The sequence below is a fragment of the Lepidochelys kempii genome, chromosome 11 (genome assembly GCF_965140265.1).
Source record: "Lepidochelys kempii isolate rLepKem1 chromosome 11, rLepKem1.hap2, whole genome shotgun sequence".
In the NCBI taxonomy this organism is placed as follows: Eukaryota; Metazoa; Chordata; order Testudines; family Cheloniidae; genus Lepidochelys; species Lepidochelys kempii.
In genome coordinates this window covers 13,742,374-13,762,297 of record NC_133266.1, presented here as the reverse complement: position 1 = coordinate 13,762,297, position 19,924 = coordinate 13,742,374, and the positions used below count along the sequence as shown (strand labels likewise).

Sequence of the window (19,924 nt, the reverse complement as noted above, 5' to 3'; positions counted from 1 at the left end):
CAAGATTTTGGGGGACTACAGTTAAACGCCTAAGTCCATATTTAGGCTCCTAAATAAGTGGCCCTGTAGCAGCTGCTGGCTGTGCAGGCCTCTTTAAAATGAGCCATTTAATACATGCTTTCACCATAGCATACACTTGGGATTTGCCCCAGTTGCAGCTATCAGTGGGACCTGCACAAACCCAGAGTGGAGACAGAGAAACCACTCTAGGCTATCATTTACACCAGCTTGTTTCTGTTTCAATTGTTCACTCAACCTCTGTACGCCAGTTTCCCCATCACTAACTTGAGCATAGCACGTATTCAGAGGTGGTGAGAGTTCGTTAATGGTTATACTGCGCGTCGAAGATGCTTGTCTTGTCTAGAGCCCAGTCCTGCTCACAGCAATGCCAATGGCTAAACCCCCATTGACTTCAGTGGGAACGGATTTCGAATCCTTAGCTATTACGCCCTGCAGACAGGGAATATCTTACTTTAGCAAAGTGCCATGAAAGTGTTCAGGGCTTTATTTGCACTAAGTATTACTACTGTGATAATGGCACCTCAGTAAATAGCGTGTTTCTTTTCCTTGTAGTCCACCGTTGGATTTATTGCCCTGGTAGTCAGCACCCTACACACCCTCACCTTTGGATGGACAAGGGCCTTTGATGAAAACCAATACAAATTCTATCTGCCACCAAGTTACACACTCACACTACTGGTGCCATGTACTGTGATCTTAGCGAAAATATTCTTTCGTTTGCCCTGTATCCACGGAAGACTGCGGCGCATTCGGAACGGCTGGGAAAAGGGAAGGTACGTGAAATTCACACTGCCCAGTGCAACTAGTGAATATTCAAGCGGAGAAAGTTCCAGTAATGTGTAGCAAAGCCTCTCTTATGATGGAGAATTTCAAAGCACTATGAAGATTTCTCGAGGTTTTTCATAATTGTGTATGTTTGGTATAATTGCCTTGTGGGTTGATATTCATAGTTGGTGACTTTAGAAAATCAGTTACCGTGAAACTAGTTTATGCAGTAGTATTTAAAATATATTGCTGATTCGCTAGCATGATTATTGCCTTAAAAAATCATCATGACGTTTGAGAGAGCAGCTGTAAATATATGTAGAAAATGAATGGAATTCTGTAGGTTGTATTGGTCTATTGAGACAGTAGCTGGTGGTACTCTGTACTGACACTTCTCTATTGGGGCCCCAGCTGCTCTCTTTTTTAAATATCCAGGGAGACCATTTGAATCCCCTATGATTATAAAGAAATCCTTCTGCATGAGACCTGATGGACCATCTGAATCTGCTGCTAAACCAAAACAATGTTTCTGAGCAGTGTGAGCGGTCCTTGGTGTTCTTCCACATGGGAAGTTGACTCTGAAGCTGAATGAGGACAGTATAAACCTCAGCATAAACTACTTAACTCCTGCCACCACAGCAGAAACATTATTGGAGAACTGTGAGATGTGCTTCCAAACCTGATCCCTGGACCCAACAAATTGGATGGCACATCTCAGTATTCACTACTTTCTCAAATGTGGACAGTGTATTTTTTGGTCTTGTAGATGTGGGCGATGCATGTGCATATTTGTACAGTTGGAAGAGTTGATTTATTTCCAAAGGTTATAATAGATTTTGAAGACAGCACCGTGCCTGAAGTGCATTTACACCTTAGCGTAATCTGCAGTGGTCATTGCCACCACATGTTCTCAGCGATATGAAACCAAAGTTTAGTGCATCCCCTAATGGAAGGAGTGTAACGATAACCTCCAAAAGGACTCGCAGCTTCATGATATTGACTCTGGGCACTGGGAAAATGACAGCTGCCAGCTGAATTAGCAGTGAATAATGGGGCGACGCTGTTTGAAACTACTCTTATTAAACTCAAACCACCTACATCTACAACAACTACTGTATCAGGTGTATTTGTTTCACCACCAGCAATGACACATCTGCCCTCTCTGTGACAGATCCAGTACATCCAAAAAACGCGGCTTTACAGCTATGAACATTCTCACAAAGGCTAAAACTCATCTGTCTCTGACCAAGTCTCAGTCATGGAATGGACACCAATGCAGCTACTCATTATGGGCCTGATTCTCCAGTGCCTTTCACCTTCAACGGTCATTTACTCAGCTACAAAGTGAGTGTCATACACTAGCATCATATGCAGTTACGTGCCGCCATGCGTATCATCTCCGGCACCCTGTGTCCGACTCCACTCCCCTGGCTTCCAGTTCTGAGCAATATTGCTCCTCCTCCTATCAGACGAGAGGTTGCCACTGGCAGGTTACTGGAGAAAGTATGCGCCAACTCAAGCCTGCCACTGCACAATGACCTTTTCAAACCACCAGTTACACATTTGCCATCACGTCGCCCATTATGGTCTCATCCGCCACGTCAGGATGTTAGGGCGGAAACATTCTGGCGAGAGGAATGGATATCTGTTATAATCCCCAACCAGCCCCTCGTCGCCAACCCCACAATTTGCCCACCTAGTTTTGACCTGCCCCATTGCCAATGGTCCCTGTTGAACAGGTGTCAGACGAGGCAAGGTCTCTGTGCAGCCAACCAGTACCACTGGGGCCTTTGTGACAGCCCTTTGTGCAGCTGCGGCACAACACAGACGATGCCGCACATTGTTGAGGAACGCCTGCTGACTAGGGTCAGCGGTGGCCTAGAAGAACTGCATCCCGCCACTGAAGATGCCATCGCTTGGCTAGACGACTACGCACACGCTAAATAAAAATACTAGCATCATTGGCAGAACTTCTCACTTCCTTGGCACAGGGGTGAACGATGCCCACACTCTGCAAGGCAGGGAAGAATCAGACCCCATATTTGTTTTTATCACAATGATTGTTCAGACTGTCCACAGTCTAAATTAATACACCATTCTTGATTGAAAACACACCAATGTCGTAGATGCTTTACAACACATGCAAATCCACAGTCTTTGCCTCGTAGAGATTCCAACTTGTTTGTCTACGACGACTGCCATGCTTTACAACAGATCCTTTAAAAAGGAGACTCCAGAGGAAATAGAAGAATGTCTCAAGAACGTAAGATGTTAAGATCTGGTTGTAATAACCTGGTTTCCTACAACAAAGTAAAGTACAAAAGTTGCTGCTGGACAGTGCCTTGAAGATATGACAGGAGTCAATACTTGAATCACCAGAGAATTTTAAAAGTTGCTGCTGATCAGAACTTGCTGTTCAGCCTTAAACTGCTGAGGAGAATAAGACTTACAAGCTGCTATTAATAGTCCCCCTGATGATATTCAGGTATTTCTGCTGTTGTATAAGAGTCACCCTGGAATCTCAAAACACCACGTCTTCCTACTAAATTAAAGGAAATCAAGACGAGTCAGTGTGCTGGATTTCATAATCACATGATAATTCCTTCAATAAGAAGTGAGTTACTGTGTGTCCCTGTTGTGCCTTTCAGGGCAGGGAGAATTATCGAGAACCCCTCCATGCCCAGATCATTATCTGCTAATGTCACTCGCAAAGCAGATAGATTTGACAGTAATATGTGCATCTGAATGGCAAATTACAGCTTCTGCGAGAGGTCTGAGCCAAAATCACCTCTGGTGTAATTCCATCCACTTCAATTTAACTCCTGGAAGCGAATTTGAATTCAGTCCACTTACTCATTCCAGCCTCCTGCTGTATTTCATCATCAGGCAAAGCCAACATAAAATCACTAGTTTTCACATTTTCTGGCTAAGGTAAAGAATCCTGATTCTGATGCTTATTCTCACATCTGTGCTTCCTCTCGCTCCCCTGCAGCAGGCAACCTGGTAGACTGCTACACTGTTGGCAAAAAAGAGGAGGGGGACAGAAAGTTGCATGAGCCTTAGGCTTTGTCTTCAGTGTTTGTGTAAAAAAAAAAAAAAAAAAAAAGTTTTTTTTAATATCAAGATAACTTTTGCACTGAGACATAGGGTTTGGCATCAACAGGATCACTCACAGAGCAAGAAGTGGTAGGGCTGAACCTGTAGAATCAGGGGGGTGAATAGGTGGGCCAAATCCGGACCACCAGTCACTTTTGATTGAACCCCAAAATATTTTTATTTACTTATTATCATTATTCTTGTTTTTTTTAATTATTTTCTTTGGTGTCTGGATCTTGCCTATACCCTGACCAAGAAATTTGGACCTTGACAAAAAATAATTGACTACCCCGGGACCAATTTCTCTACCTACAGAACTTAAGTCCTAACTTGTGCAACTTTCAGAATGACTCTACCCTTTGGGGTCTATATCCTAAATCCCTGATACTAAAATTTTGAATAATTTATTCTGACTTTGTAGAAATAATAATTTTTAAAAAGTGTTAAGAAAACTTTGAAAATGCTCTTTGCCTTTTTAACTTCTTTCCCCACTGCATTATTTGATGTAGCTAGGGGGTTGAGGAATGTTAGCGTAAACATTTCCTTGTTACTGATATTACTTTTGTACTCCGTGTTTGTATATTTGTTGCAAGATTTATAGCTGAAATGGCAAACTGTTTGTATTTTTATTTTCTGTTTTCCTTGTTTTGTACCTTTGGGGTATAAGAACCAATTGTAAAGCTGTGAGAACAGGGCCAGTTTTAATCCTCTTTCATCATTGGCCTCTCAGTCTTAGAATTATAGCTCTATAAAGATAGAATGAATGTGCCTGTATAATGGCATCAGTACTCACTCATTCTTGTGTGCTGTCTCTTTTTCTATAGACAATTCAATGTTAATCTAAAGTATCTTTCTGTTAAATAAAGCTATCAATAAAGCGACGTGATTGTCCAGGATTTAAATGTGAGAAACAAAACCCAATAACGTAAGCAGCTGGTGTTTGCTATTGTGATGGGAAAAGATATTACCTAGAAGGACCAATGCTCTGATAGACTTGTCAGTTCTATGTCATATCAGTGTAAGAGGGAATATTCCACACATTTGCATTCATTGTCGCTGTAATAGATATTTAATTATGTAGGCCTTTGTGGGTGCTGATCATGGATATAATACAAGCTGTTGCAGCTCATGAATAGCAGAGCTTAATTCAGTAAGCAAAAAGTTGCCTTAATATAGAGCTAAAGAAGAAGGGGACAATGGATGAGTTTAGTGAGAGTGGAAAGATGCAATCTTTAACACTGTCTCTTTGGCCTCAGTTCCTTTAGGCACTACCGCAAAGAAGTGGGATAACAGATCCACCACTTCTAGATCTGCAGTGTAGCATTTTAATGAGCTAATTTGTAAATTGATTTTAATGAGTTAATTTAAATTCCTGTGCTAAAGTTTAGCCTCTGCAGGTACAGCTCTCTAACGCCTTCCTTATTATACAGGGCTTTTAGCAATGTTTTTGGTCTCCTGCTCTTCAGGGATTTACTGACAAAGTGATTTATCAAACTATGGTTAAATCTTAAGTGGGATGCAATTGCTTGAAAACTGCTAGAAGGTGTATTTCATAAAATTTCTCCAAGTCACCAAGAAGGCTCGCACAGGTATATTAGCTGTTACATCTGAAGGTTTTGTCACTGTTTGTGTATTCTCTATCTCAATATTTCATGCATCAAGTTAGTGGAATCTGTAGATTGTGCCTTAGCTTTGAAACAATGGATTTGTTACACTAGGGATGTTTGGTTCAATTTATTGTTTAGTGAGTGGCAGTTTTGCAGAACTCCTATACAGAGTAGTGTCCCACTACCAAGAACTTATGTGAAACTCAGAGCCAGATAATTTAAATTAAACATGTGATGTACAGTATGTGGGTACAATATAACCTTATTTGCTGTTCTTGTTCATGGAGCAAATGAATCACTTTTCATAGATGTAGGGCTGGAAAGGATCATTATGACAATCTAAGTTGACCTGTGTAGTATTGGCCATGTAATTTGATGATTCCTGCAACAAACCCAATGACTTGTAATTGACCTAGAGCATCTCTCTCAGGCAGATGTCCACTTTTGATTTAAGGACAGCAAGTGATGGAGGATCTACCACACCCAGCTAGTCCACTGGTTAGTTACCCTCACGGTTAAAAATATTTGCCTTTGCCCCTGATTTGAGTTTATCTAGCTTCAACTTCCAGCCAAAATCAGCTGTTATCCCTCTTTCTCCTGGATTAAAGAGTCGTCTACTATCAAATATTTGCTCTTAAAGAGATGTCTCATTCAGCACCCTAGAGGGAGTAGTAGGAAAGCAGATGCTAGAAGAGAGCCAAATTTGCTTTCTGCTAAGCCAAATTCCCACTGAAAAAATAGAAAAAGAAAATGAGAGGCTCAGCTAATGACTTATAGGGGGCCTTCCTCTCTACACCACTTGTTTAATTCTATGTGAAGTCATTGACTAAATACTATTAATCTGATTTAGTTCATGCCAGCTAGATGGTGGTTGAGCCTGAGGCTTAACTGCACACCAATGTGGGAATAGCCCAATACTTGACATTTTAACGTTAAGGCCATTGATGCAAAGGGGCTTCCTGATCTGGCCTCTTAAGCAACACATGTGGAGTATAGAACAGAATATAGAATATACATGCCTGGGGCATGTTTTCCCAGTCCACTGGCACCCTCATCCCTATAGACCCCGTAGGTGCAGATAACAACGCTGGCAGAATTAGACCCAAGTGTGATGTAAAACAAGAGCCTACCAGCAGCTCTCAGATGATAGGGAAAGTTTCAGCTGTGCAGCACTACATGCCACAGCTGGCAAAATGGGAGGCCTTGACAAATGCAGAGGTGAGTCTAAGTTTATATACTCTGCACCTTCTTCTGGTCTCTTCAGTGTATCCACAACCAACTCAGACTTGCACCCAATTTACACTCCTACCCCCACCTCTCTGAATTTGGTCCCTACATTATAAAGGAATTGGTTTCTGTAAATCAGGACTTGCCATAAGATTTAACCCACCAGTGGATCATGAAGGGATGCCTGCTGGGCCGCACCCCGTGGATCGCTGGTGGGGTGAAGCAAAATCATGTGGGTTCTAGGGTGCAACAGAGGGTGTAGGAAGGTATGAAAAGTTCCACTTTTCCTGCTGTCCCTCCTCTGCTCTATCCCTAACCCAATCTCACATCTGCTCCTCAGTCTTCTCCTTCCTTCCCAGCTCCTGGGATAGCTCTGTTTCATGCTACAACAGGGCCAGGCCCACAACACTCCTGAAGTAAGTCTGCTGCTGGGAGAATAGAGAACCATCCCCCCACCCCGTCTTCCTCACCTCCCCATTGGCACCACCAGTAACCCACCCATCACATTCCCCTACTACCTCATTTTTACATTGGGGGTGATTGATATAAAATGAAATTTGACCATTTATTATTCATCACTAATGGGAACTAAATGGCTTGTGGATTACTGTACTGATTCTCTGGGGGCCTAGGACAGTTTTTTGCTCATGCACAAAAAAGGTTGAAAATCCCTGGAGTAATTTCCACAGTATGAGGCCAGAAGAGAGGAGTAAAGCAAGAGAAACAAAACTGGAAGATTTAAGGAAAAAACATCAGACAGGCCAGCCCGCACCCACACTTCAACTTTACTTTCTTTCATCTCCTCTGTACCCAGCCTTGCACTGGTAAATTAATGCATGTAGATAGAGGGGAGTCTGACTGTAAGGAAGTCCATTACATCCCCTTACACACCACTTGTTGCCCATTATCTGGGCACAATCTATGTGAACTTCAGCCATCATAGCTGAGTGAATCAATTCACAACACTGCAGCCTGCCACCTCTGTGCACTGGAATTCACATCCCACCTGAGTTGATCAAAGCTCAGATGTTGTGGCCTGGAGGCCTCAATGCAAGATTCCCTTTTTCTCGCTGCACGGGGGACGGGGTGGGGGGGACTAACGGGAGGGCAGGGTGGAGGGCATTAAGTATTGCTGAAGATTTAGTGATGGATTTTGCATGTATGTTTGTGTTTGCTCTGGGTGCTTCACCTTGAAGTTAAGACAGGCTTATTTTAAAGCTAGATAAATACACCTCAGCAACCTAAAACTGGTATACTCCAGACAACACACCAAATGAATGATATGGGGAGGTTAACATCCAAGCTGTGCAAAGGTTTAGACATGCTGGAACTGGCTATGCAAAGAATGCTCTTAATCTAACAGGAGGAATTTAAGATTTGACATCAGCATTTTGACTTCAATATAAAATGCAACACTGTCTGCAAGGAAAGCATAAGCGCTCGGCCCCAGAGAACTAGCACAGGCTATGCAAGTTAAACTAGTTCACAAAGAACTGTTCTTCACAAATGCTAAATATTTCCTTGCTCATACGGGCTTTGCTATACTGAAGAACAGGCTGTGCTGACACCTGCTGGCTTTCTCTTCAGACAAAGATACATCATGCAAGTAGCTCTTGGGCTTTGCTATAGTTCTCCCCACCCATTGCACACAGCTCTATGGTGAAACTACACTTCTGTTTAAATCAAGAAGTGGACAGGGTTATGGTATGTGCAATTTTCTAAGAACCTGTTTCAGAAGGATCCTTTGACACTCTCCTCATTCAGATCACGGCTGGGACATAGCTTCTGTTTCGGGAAGGGCACGCATCCCTTAATGGATGCAAAAAAGAATTGTGTACCACTGGAGTGAATCTTTGCTGTCCCATCTGTACAGCAAATGCTGCATCCATGAAAACCTGCTGCAGTTAAGATGTGGGCAGTAGGCAGAGGGGGCAAGAAGGGAAGAGAAGAAAAGCACAAGGAAGGGATGAATACATTTAGCGAGAAAAGGGAAGGCTTGACAAGTTAACCTATCTAAGATAGAAAACAACCAGTCCATTGCCACTAAGAACAGCAAAAAGAAGCCTCACCTTTCCTGAGCCTAGTAAAGCCTAGAAGCCTCACCTTTCCATGAGCCTAGTAAAGAGGGACAGCAAAAAGAAGTCTCACCTTTCCTGTCCCTCTTTACTAGGCTCATTCATAATTGCCAAGTCTATGTGCTGAAGTCCAGCAAAAGGAAATAATGGGGAAAAGATCTGGTTTCAAAGAAGAGCAGAACCCTTCCTGAAACACTGCCAGACAATATACAAAGAGAGACAAGGGCAAGGTAATATCTTTTTGGACCAACTTCTGTTGGTGAGAGACACACGCTTTTAATCCACACCGAGCTCTTCTTCAGGTCTGGGAAACGTAGGCGATGTCTACACTACCACTTATGTCGTATAACTTATGTCATGCAGGGGTGTGAATAAAACACACCCCACCACCACTTGTTGGGGGTGGATTAATTATGTTGATGGAAGAGCTTTCTCCCATCATTGGTGTAGAGCAGCTAGACTAGAGATCTTACTGCGGTGCAGCTGCATTGGATAGCTATGCCACTGCAAGCTCTCTAGGGTAGATACCGAGTGTCACAGCGAAATACAAGGTGGAACAGATTGTTTAGCATAAGTCGTTAACACATACTGTAAAAAGAAAAGGAGGACTTGTGGCACCTTAGAGACTAACACATTTATTTGAGCATAAGCTTTTGTGAGCTACAGCTCACTGCATCGGATGTAGCTCACGAAAGCTTATGCTCAAATAAATGTGTTAATCTCTAAGGTGCCACAAGTCCTCCTTGTCTTTTTGCGGATACAGACTAAAACAGCTGCTACCCTGAAACCTGTCATTATGCAAGGCATATTGTAAGAGACCATTCAAGGTGAAGTGGCCTATTAACGCCTCCAGTCCTAGGGAGGAAAGGGGGAGCAACAGCTGGGGATGGGGCAGCTAGTGGGTTACAGATTGTTGTTATAAGCCATAAAGCCAGTGTAGGCAGACACACAACTTTTGAATTTGTATGTAACTTAAGGGCTGGTCTACACTGCCAAGGTTTTTCGTCAAAAGGCAGCAGAGGTGTATGACACTCCTCAGTTGCAGCGCTGTAAAAAAAAAAAAAACCCACCTTGACAAGAGTCATAAGGCTTTTTGCACCAAGGTTTTATCGCCATCGTGCCAATGTAGACACCATGCCTGATTTTAGCGCTGTTATTGGCTACCGGAAAGTGTCCCACAATGCCCATGCTGACCACTCTAGTCAGCAGTTTCAACTCTGCTGCCCTGCTGCCGGGTGAACAACCTTCTGTCCCTCCCCCTTTAGAGCCCCAGGAATTTTGAGATTCCCCTTCCTGTTTGCTCGGCGCACATCCTCCGTGGTGACCATGGCGGCTCCACACAGCAAACGATTTCCCGCTTGGACCACTGCGGAGCTACTGGATCTGATGAGTGTTTGGGGCGAGGAGGCTGTCCAGTCCCAGCAGCGCGCCAGCCGTAAGCATTTCTATATCTACGGCCAGACTGCGTGCAGCTTGCACAAAAAGGGCTATGATCAGGACATGCTGCAGTGCAGTGCAAAGGTGAAGGAGCTGAGGCACGCGTACCACAAGGCAAGGGAGGCAAACCGTCGCTCCAGTTCTGTGCCCCAGACCTGTCGTTTTTATAAGGAGTTGGACGCTATCCTAAATGGCAACTCAACTTCCACCGTCAAGCACACCGTGGATACTGCGACAGGTCTGAAGCCAGTGGAAAGTGGACCTAGCCCAGAGGAGGAAGTCATTGATGAAGAGGTGGAGGCTGAAGAAGATGTGGAGCCCACGGCAGGGCCGCCCAGTGGTGCATCCAGTCAGGAGTTTTTTCCACTCCGGTGGTGTCTCAGCAGTCACTCTGTGGCGAGCCAGGAGAGGAGACCCCTGATAAGTGGTTTAGCTTTGTGAAGTTCTGAAGTGGGTTGAGGGCAGAGAAATGTACAAGACTGGCTGTGTTTCTGTGTGCTGGGCATTTCCACACGCAGCTAGGCAGTATGGCAGAACAGGGAGTTGATGCACTCCGAGATTTCATGAGAATCCTCCAGAGAGAAACTTTCCTGGAGGTACTCAGCAATCCTCTGCCGGAGGTTCCTTGGCAGAGCTGCTTTGTTCCTTCTCCCATTGAGAGACACTTTCCCATGCCACTCTGCAATTACCTGGGCAGGGACCAAAGCTGCACACAGGCAAGCAGCGTAGGGACGCGGGCAAAAGCTGCAAGCATGTAGCAGATGCACCTTTGCTTCCTTGCTTACCCTCAGGAGTGAGATATTTTCCATAGTGACCCCGCCTGTGGAAAACGGTGGGGAAGTTTAGAGTGTTGACCCCCATAAGTGCCTGGGGACCCTTTCACATTGCTTTTCTGCAATGAACAATGCCCCTGCCCCTGCCCTTGGGTTCACTCACCATGCTTGGGCTGTTCTCCTGCATGTGTGCTTGCCTAGGGTCACCGAGAAAGTGATAGGTATGTTACCAGCTGTGTATTTTAATGCAGTGTTTCAATGCTCTCTGTGTAGTTGACAATAGTGCTTCTGTTTATTGTTAATTATGCCTCTCTAGACATGACCTTGTGAACCCCCTCCAACAGCAGGAGAGCGTCTGTGCCAGATAAGAAAATGTCCAAGACAGAGCAAGAAAGTTATATTCCGGGAGGTGCTGCTGCAGTCAAAGGCAGAAAAGTTTGAAAGCAAGAAGTAGAGGGAAAACAACAAGTGGGAAAGGAAAGAAAATGATGCGTACAATAGGGACGCCACAGAGAGTCTGATAAAAGTTTTGGACCATCAAACTGACATGTTCCAGTCTCTCATAATGGTCCAGACTGAGCAGATGCGTGCTTGCCCTCCCCTTCAACACATTCAGAATTCCTCTGCACATTCCTTTCTGCTTTCTGACACTTTTTGCTTTCCTCTAAACTCCACACACACACACCCCCATAGACAGCATTTCAAACGAAAGCTGGACTTATGCTCAGCTCTGAAAGTCCACCCTCCTTCCCCCCCCCAAGTATCTTCTCCCCCCAGGAATCTGTGTGTGTCTGTGTATCTGTGTGTAGTGTTGGGTTGTGATTTATTTCACAATAAAAGCAAAGTTCTTTGAATTATAAGCACTCTTTATATGTTTCCATGCAAGTTATGGTAGCAGATGGCACCTGCAAATCAGCAGGCATGTCTGTCAGTTCCTTAATTGAATCCTAGGCCTTAACAATCACTACTGCTTCCTAGCATATCAAATTTAATTAACCATTGCAGTCCCAATCATAGCAACAAACATTACTGGTTTTTATCTTCAAAGTGTTGCCTCAAGGCATCCCTGATTCTTATTGCCCCACGTTGCACCCCTCTAATAGCCCTGGTATCGGGATGCTCAAAATCAGCAGCCAGGCATTCTGCCTTCACAGTCCACTCCGAGTAAATTTTTCACCCTTCCCTTCACAAATATTATGCCGTGTGCAACATGCGGCTATAACCGTGGGAATATTCTCCTCACTAAGGTCTAACCTGCCATACAGGCACTGCCAGCGCACCTTTAATCGGCCAAACACACATTCAGCGGTCATTCTGCACCTAACTCAGCCTGTTGTTGAACCACACCTTACTGCTATCTGGGTTTTCCATGTACGGCTTCATGAGCCATGGCATTAAGGGGTACACTGGGTCTCCCAGGATCACTGGGCATTTCGACTTCCCCTGTGGTGATCTGGTCTGGAAAGAAAGTCCCTGCTTGCAGCTTTCTGTACAGGTCAGTGTTCCTAAAGATACAGGTATCATGCACCTTTCCAGATCACCCCATGTTGATTTCGGGGAAGGGGTTAGAATGGGGGCAGGGAAGAGGTGGGGCAGGGGCGGGCCTCATGGAAGGGGTGGAGTGGGGGTGGGGCTGGGGCAGCGGGTGTGGGGGGGGTCAGTGATGCAGCCCTCAGGCCAGTGTACTAGTCCTCATATGGCCCTCGTGGTCATTTGAGTTTGAGACCCCTGCACTAAGCCCTGGATAGGGGAGGCAGCATCGTTTTTGTTATTGAGTCTCCCAAAAAACCCTACAAATATACATTACAATGATTTGGATGTGAACCTGTGCATATTTAATTGTTTTTCCTAAAGTTAATTAAGTATTTTAGGGGGAAAGTGTCAGTGCGGCCACCAGTGAGAGTTGGTGGCCGCACTGTGAGGCCACCAAAAATTTTTTTGCAAGAACCCCTTGTCACCCCTCTGCAGTTCGGGAAACCCATTTCTGCAAACCCATCCAGAATTTCATGCACATTGCCAAGAGTCATGGTCTTTCACAGTAGGATGTGACTAATGGCCTTGCACACTTGCGTTAACACAGCCCCAACAGTCAACTTCCGCACTCCAAAATGGTTCACGACCAACTGGTAGCAGGCTGGAGTCACCAGCTTCCACACTGCAATCGCCACGCACTTCTCCACTGAGAGGGCAGCTCTCATTCAGGAGTCCTTACGTCACAGTGCTGGGGAGAGCTCACCACACAGTTCCAGGAAGGTGACTTTCTGCATCTGAAAATTCTGAAGCCACTGGTCATGATCCCAGACCTGCATAACAATGCAATCCCACAACTCTGTGCTCGTTTCCAGAGCCCAAAAGCGACATTCCACTGTGATCAGCTGTTCCATGAATGCCAAAAGCAATCTAATGTTGCTGCTTTCCATGTCGGACACGTCAGGCAACTCTGACTACCATTGCCTTCGTAACTTCAAGAATAACTCCACTGCTATTCGTGATGTGCTAGTGAGAGCTAGCAGAGCAGTGGAGATCAGCGCAGGATCCATTCCTGCAGATAGATGTGGCAGGGCAAGGAGAAAACGAGACGTTGAAAAATTTTGCAAACTGAAGACGGGAGCACATGGAATGCTGGGACGGAAAGCAGTGCATCACGGGGCACTGAGCCTGGACCCATGATGCGCCATGATCCCCTGTGCCTTCCCACAAGACCTAGCAGCAGAAGAGGGAGAGCAGGACTGTGGGATAGCTACCCACAGTGCACTGCTCTCATTGCTGATGCAAGTGCCGCAAGTGTGAACACGCTATGCTGCCAGTGGAAGACAATGTGAACACACAACAGCAATGTTCTTTAAGCGCTTTATCATCAGCAACCTAACTCCCTGTGAAAAAACTCTGCCTGTTTTTTTCTGTCCCGTGTACACATAGCCTAAGTGTTTCCAGCGATCCTGCTGCCACTAACTTCAAAGAGAGCCCATTATTTTCTTACTGATGTGACCAAGCATGGACAAGTACAGCATGTCCTCTAATCACATTCCCACCCTGTTGGCTTCAAGGATCCCTCTTCCTCAAGGCCTGAAGTCAGTTTCTCTACTACTGGGCAAGGAGGACAGGAATCCACAGCTGTTCTAGACCAGTGACAGGTGCTACATGCTAAAGGTTACCTGCAAATATTTTTTCAAATGAACTAATTGGAAGGTAGTGTGCTGAATGCCCCCAAAACCAAAAGAGGAGCATTTGTCCTTCTCCATTCAATACTTGCAGATCTCTTCTAGAACAAAATAACTTTCAGAGGGTAAATCGGTTCCCCTAATTAACACTGACACTGTACAACATACCTCTTAGACTCCTCCTTGAAGATCTGGGAAGGTGTCTTAGCCAATGACAATTGGGAGCATTTAACATACCCATTATAAATATCCATGCCAGCAATTTTTTCTTAACAAATAGAAAAGCAGCATGAATGTCAGGAGGTAACAGAATTGTCTCTGGAAAATTCAGATGCCTGCACAATCAAGGTTTGCAAAAGGTATTTTAAGCGAACAAAGTGACAGTTTTAATGTGTAAAAATTAGGACAGTTGAAGACTGGTTTTGTATCCAGCTGACTAGATATAACTGAGAATTTATTCAGCCAGGCACCATTGCTCCTGCTGGCAATTCCTTCCCATTCAAACTTCCTCTTTGGTCCCACTGCAGACATCTTCCCACGTCAACATCTAACTAAGCCTCCACTCCCTGATGCCACTTTTCCCCAGCTCTGGCCTCTCCCATTGCAACTATCCCTTCCCAACTATTGTGATCCATACAAAGTCCTGGATCTGTTTCTTCTGCAGGAGGGTCAGTTTATTCCACCATCCATCAGACGGTAAACCTCAGGCTGATTTAAAATCAAAGCAACTCAAGATAAAGACTACAGTTCTGTTTGGTTTATAGTTTAATTTAGAACTGGTGAGAGATGACACGCTGATAGCCCTGGAAAGTAAAATCCTCATTATTCCCACAATGACTAAGAGCACAAGCAAAATCAGTATAAACTAGCCCACACTGCCATGGGGAAAATCACCTCTGATCAGATGTTAGTTCAATCTCCGTACCTATTTAGTCAGGGCCTCTGCTAAGACCACAAACCAGGGTACCAACTGTGGTGGTATTTTCTTGTGAAAATGAGCTGACCATTCCATAAGAAATTGGACAGAGACCTCTAACTCATTTCACACTGGCTACTGGAAGTAATGGATGTCAACAACTTTTGTTCACCACTCAACTGCTAATCACACTCAACTGCTCCAGAATCAAACCAGCTTCCAGCGATGAAAGGCCCCATATTCCATTACCAATCCTCTCTGTATTCTGTTCCAACATTCTCAGTTTGAATAATAAGTCCTGGTGATTTTCTATGCCTTTTTGGGAAGACTGAAATGCTTTAAAGAGCTGGTGAAAGTAACACAAGTAGAACAGTATTTCAGAAAGAGTCACAGTATACAAGCAGTGTTCGAGAGCATAACAAAAGGCTCTGTCATGCTATTGTACAGCACAGCCCATGAAGTGCCGCTGCCTTATCCCTGCAATTTCATGGAACAGCAGTATTAACTCTTCCTGGAGAGCAAGTCTGTCTAATCATTCTAGGATGACTATTCTACTTGTTCTTAATTTGGTGAATGTAGCAGAAGAGTATAGAAGTTCCAGGAACTAATAGATAGTGACACTATGGGAGTACTCATCTCCAAGAAAGTGGGAAAGAATTGCTCCCTGTCATGGAAACAGCTGCCCACAGACTGTGCCTCCCCTCACAAGAAACGCAATCATTCGGGTTTTATTTTAATACTGAACTGAACCGAGGAGTGTTCACTGGCTTTCACACCATTTGGAGAAATGCCTGATGTCTGCTTATGCATACTGATGTCACACAAGAAGTCAAGTTGCTACGCCTTACACCAAGGCATCTCTGTGAAATGATGCTAAAAACAATCAGGCTGGTCCTTGAACACAAAAGCTTCCAGACAGTCATTTGTCTGTTTCATCACACTAAAAGGGGCTGGAATATAGAGTATAAAGGAAAGCATTCACAACTGAAGAATATGAAACTGAATCAGCCTGCACCATTAAAATAAGACAGACTGAACATAAGATGAGTGAAATAAAGCTATTATTTGTAACCTAGGGATTCCATCACTAAGCTCTTGAAAATATCCAGTGAGTTGGTCATAAAAAGTTTCCTTTTTCCATAAAAAAAGGATACCATTATGACAGGATTTTACATACATAGCTAACGACTCTTATACTTAATCCACCACTGTAGAATCACACCACCAGAATGTGTGTTACAGGTCTGAGTTCATCTATACTGCTTACATTGTAAGATGTAAGGGGGGAGAGGGGAAATGTATGAAAGGAAAGCAAATTTGTGTCATTGATTTTTTTCCCCCTGGATCTCAGCATCCTGAGAGAAATGAGTTTATACAATAAAGAAATTGCTGCATTTGTGAGGCAATCCTCTAGGATTTATTGATTAAAAAAAAAATCTCATTAAACAGAAAAAAAAAGAGTTTTAAACGGGTATGAGAAAACAAAAAAACCCAGCTCTCTTGGGATCGTCACCAGGCCGAAACAGGATTAGCTTTGTAGTTTCTGTAATCTTCTTCACAGAAGAACGCTAATTCAGTTTCATTTGCTGAAAGGGATAAAAAATAAATATTCAGCATGCCCAATAAAAGCATATGCTTATTGTATTAACCACATAGCAGCCTATTAACATTAATTAGAACCTCAGAATGCATTCGGTGCCTTTTTGGTTAAAGGCAATCACTAGTCACCACGTTGTTTATTTTTACGTTAGACCCAATTACCATGTGTTTTAGTCTGGTTAAAAAGAACTAGAACATTGGCATATAAATGTAAACAAACATCTGCAGAAACCTTCAAGTCTAATTTCACCAAAGGCTACAAAACAATTTGGACAACCTAGGAGATTGCACATTTATTCTTTCTCAGAATCCTAGAAAACAACAAAGCTTGGGTTTTTTTCAATCCATTATTCAGTTAAGGAGGGAGAAAAAACCTCTTTTTTCTGAAATAAGCCTGCAGGTATAATAATTTAATACTTAGAGGATTAGTAGAATATTTTACAGATCACTTTACATTCTCCCTCATGGCCCATCAAAATATGTGTCTGAAGAAGTTAATTTTTTGCCCTGCTAATGATTAATTCATAAGGCTTCAACAATATGCAAAGTGAACGACACAAATTGGCTTCCCCAGCAATACCTTCAAATACCTCTAATTATTCACAGGGGATATGGCACAGCTAAAGGACCCACAAAGGTTCAGAGCAGTCACAATTCTTTCAGCCCAGCAGGTCAAGGACTTCCTCTTCTAAAACAATAAGTCAGCAACATTACTAATTCAGAGTGGAGACAAATCTGATGGAAAACCTTCACAATTATTAAACATGGAATTCTTTAAGGTGCTGAGCCAATAAGTTCTGCCTTTGCTTTTTAAATTAAACCTGAATTTAATGAAGTCTGCCTGTCTTATACAAAAGGAGCAGGAGAGGTTTTAGAATCTTGACTTGGAAAAAGACAAGATTGTTTGCAATGAATGCTGAACACTTTATTAACATACATCCGTGCTCTAGAAATAGGCACACATTAACTTTGCTGACTAGATAATAGCTGTAATAATAATCACCACCACAGAGGATTTCCTAAAGATGCTCATCTAATAGCCTCATAATTTACATCTTTCCAGCCCAATCCTGCCGAATGCTAAAATCAATCCTTTGTAGTTGAGGAGGGTGCTCAGTACCTCACAGGATTGGGCTCCTGGCTTTTTGAAAAGGAAAATTCTAGTGTTTGCCTCTAGCAAATGTTGTGCAGCGAACATATTTAAAATCTAAACATATCAATGGGAGATTTGCAATTGATTTCAATGGAGGCAGGTGCAGGTTCAGGACCAGAACTACCGTCACATGATACTGTGCATCACTTATTTTGTTTATTCTTTATATTATCATAGTGCCTAGGAATCTTAGTCCTGGACCTCATTGTGCTAAACACTGTACAAACATAGAATGGAAACAGTCCCTACTCCGAAGAGCTTTTGCTATGTTTTTATTACTTACCAGAAATGCAAATCTACTCTAAACGGATAAAAATACAGAGTTGCCAAAGGTCTTACTACACTATTGCTTCTGTAAGTCAGTGGAAGAGAGCTTTTCACACTGAGGTAAACGTTAATATATCAGAACACAAAAACGGCTCTTCTAAAACCTCAAAACTTGGCAAGTCTAAGAGGATATTCCACATTACACAGCAAGAACTTCATTCTACCTCATACAGCAGTCGGGCATTGATGCAGTTAGCATTTGTTCTAAGTATATAGTTAACCTGAATAATTATGGAGGTATCGTTTTAATTACTTTTCTTCCATCCTTAAACCATTCCCTCCTCCCCTACATTCAGAGAAATAAAAGCAGTCTAGTTTATCGCAGTTTGTTTTCAGAACAAGATTACTCTGATGTGCTGATAATTTACTGAGATTGCATCAAGTTATACCACCACTAGGACTATGGTACCTGTTTCAAAGGTAGGAATGTACAATAATTCATCAATGGTGTCTTGGAGGAGGACAGCGCTAGAGGAGGGCAGCTCTAAGCAAATATCTGCCACTGTTTCCCAGCTCCTTGCTTAGACCTCTAAGCCAGGCTACCTCAAGTCTTAGGTAGGTAAGACTCATGCTGACAAGAGGCATATACTAACTAAATTACAAGACTTTGAAGTCTTCAGACTGCCAATAACCCTCCTTCCTGAAGAACTGCTTTTCATCTGGGTTAAAAGGATTGAGTTAGCAGGGAAGGCTAAAGATTGACTTTTATTATTAATATTCAACAATATTAACAGTTCAACAGTTAATATTCAATAATAATGCCCAGTCCTCTATAAGGCCTGATATCAGCAGCCCATTAAGCTAAGCACAGTACATAAGTATAGTATGAGAGTGTCCTCTCCTCAGAGAGATTACAGTATAGAATAAGGGGTAGCGGGCAAAGAGGAAAGGGGGAGAAACTAAAAGTATCAGGTATAAATGCCAAGGAGAAAGGGGAATTGATCAGTGTGGCCCAATGAGAATAACCAGGAGTAAAGAAATGAAATCAAGAGAGTATTTTCTGATGTTCCATTTTTTTCCCCCCAATGGTAAGATTTATAATAGTCTCCTAAGGGGGGGTGGAGGAAGCACCACTGAACTGAAGGATTTTAAACTAGATCAGAAAAAGTGCTAAATAGTACTCTGTAGGGGGAAATCCTGCATTGGCTGGAGAGAGGCTAGGTGGCCTAATGCTGAATGGGTTCTTCCATTTCTAACTTCCTCTGTGATCTTTCACCCAGAGCGTAAGATTGTTGTGCACCAGATTTAAATAAGCGACATTCTAAACTAACCAGTGCCGTCTCAAAGCCTGCGAATTGGGCCTCAAAGTCTCAGCTGCTCTGCTGCCACAAAATCATTTTTGCATGGAGCCAAAATGACATCCAGTGACTATCAAATTTGTCATATATAGTCATTTCTTTACACTATTAGCACAAGACATGCGCCATATGCATTCTTTTGTCAGAGAGCAAGGACTCAGGTTGATTTTAACCACATGCTATGTTCAGCTCACTTTCTAAATGATATTATTTGTGCTGCCCTGTGCAATTTGAATATTGTGTTGCACATTAAACAAATCTAATCTCATTTCATTATTCCACACTAGTTCCACTACTTAAACTTTGAACCAAAACATCAGTTTAAATGTTACAGGTAGGTTATTAGTACTATGTCTGCTTAATCTTATCTGTCAATCATTTAAAATTACCCTCAGCAGAATTCTAAGCGTACCTTCTAAAAATCACAATTTGCATTCTGAGCATTTGGAGTGCACATGCCTGCTGCCCT

At 43.1% G+C, this 19,924-nt stretch overlaps 2 protein-coding genes across 12 annotated transcripts in view; one reads left to right on the top strand and one right to left on the bottom strand.

The window, feature by feature from the left end:
* STEAP3 (STEAP3 metalloreductase) overlaps positions 1–19,924 on the top strand; it is a 67,949-nt gene that overhangs the window by 31,847 nt on the left and 16,178 nt on the right. For 5 of the 7 annotated variants that reach the window (XM_073305227.1, XM_073305223.1, XM_073305225.1 and 2 more), the window contains exon 5: positions 574–794. In XM_073305227.1, the coding sequence (XP_073161328.1) occupies positions 574–794 (221 nt within the window). The other 2 variants (XM_073305229.1, XM_073305228.1) reach the window with 2 other exon arrangements.
* The window catches only part of C11H2orf76 (chromosome 11 C2orf76 homolog), a 222,661-nt gene that overhangs the window by 186,567 nt on the left and 16,170 nt on the right, over positions 1–19,924 (bottom strand). The window contains exons 6-7 of one of the 5 annotated variants that reach the window (XR_012154208.1): positions 17,268–17,365; positions 16,578–16,664 (exon numbers count right to left, since the gene is read on the bottom strand). The exons of 1 other annotated variant lie outside the window; for it this stretch is intronic. Coding sequence is in view for 3 of the 4 variants with exons in the window: in XM_073305232.1 (XP_073161333.1) it covers positions 16,588–16,664 (77 nt within the window). In the remaining variant the exon portion in view is untranslated. Of the gene's footprint in view, positions 1–16,455; positions 17,366–19,924 lie in introns of those variants that run through there. 3 more of the 5 variants (XM_073305231.1, XM_073305232.1, XM_073305230.1) reach the window with 3 other exon arrangements.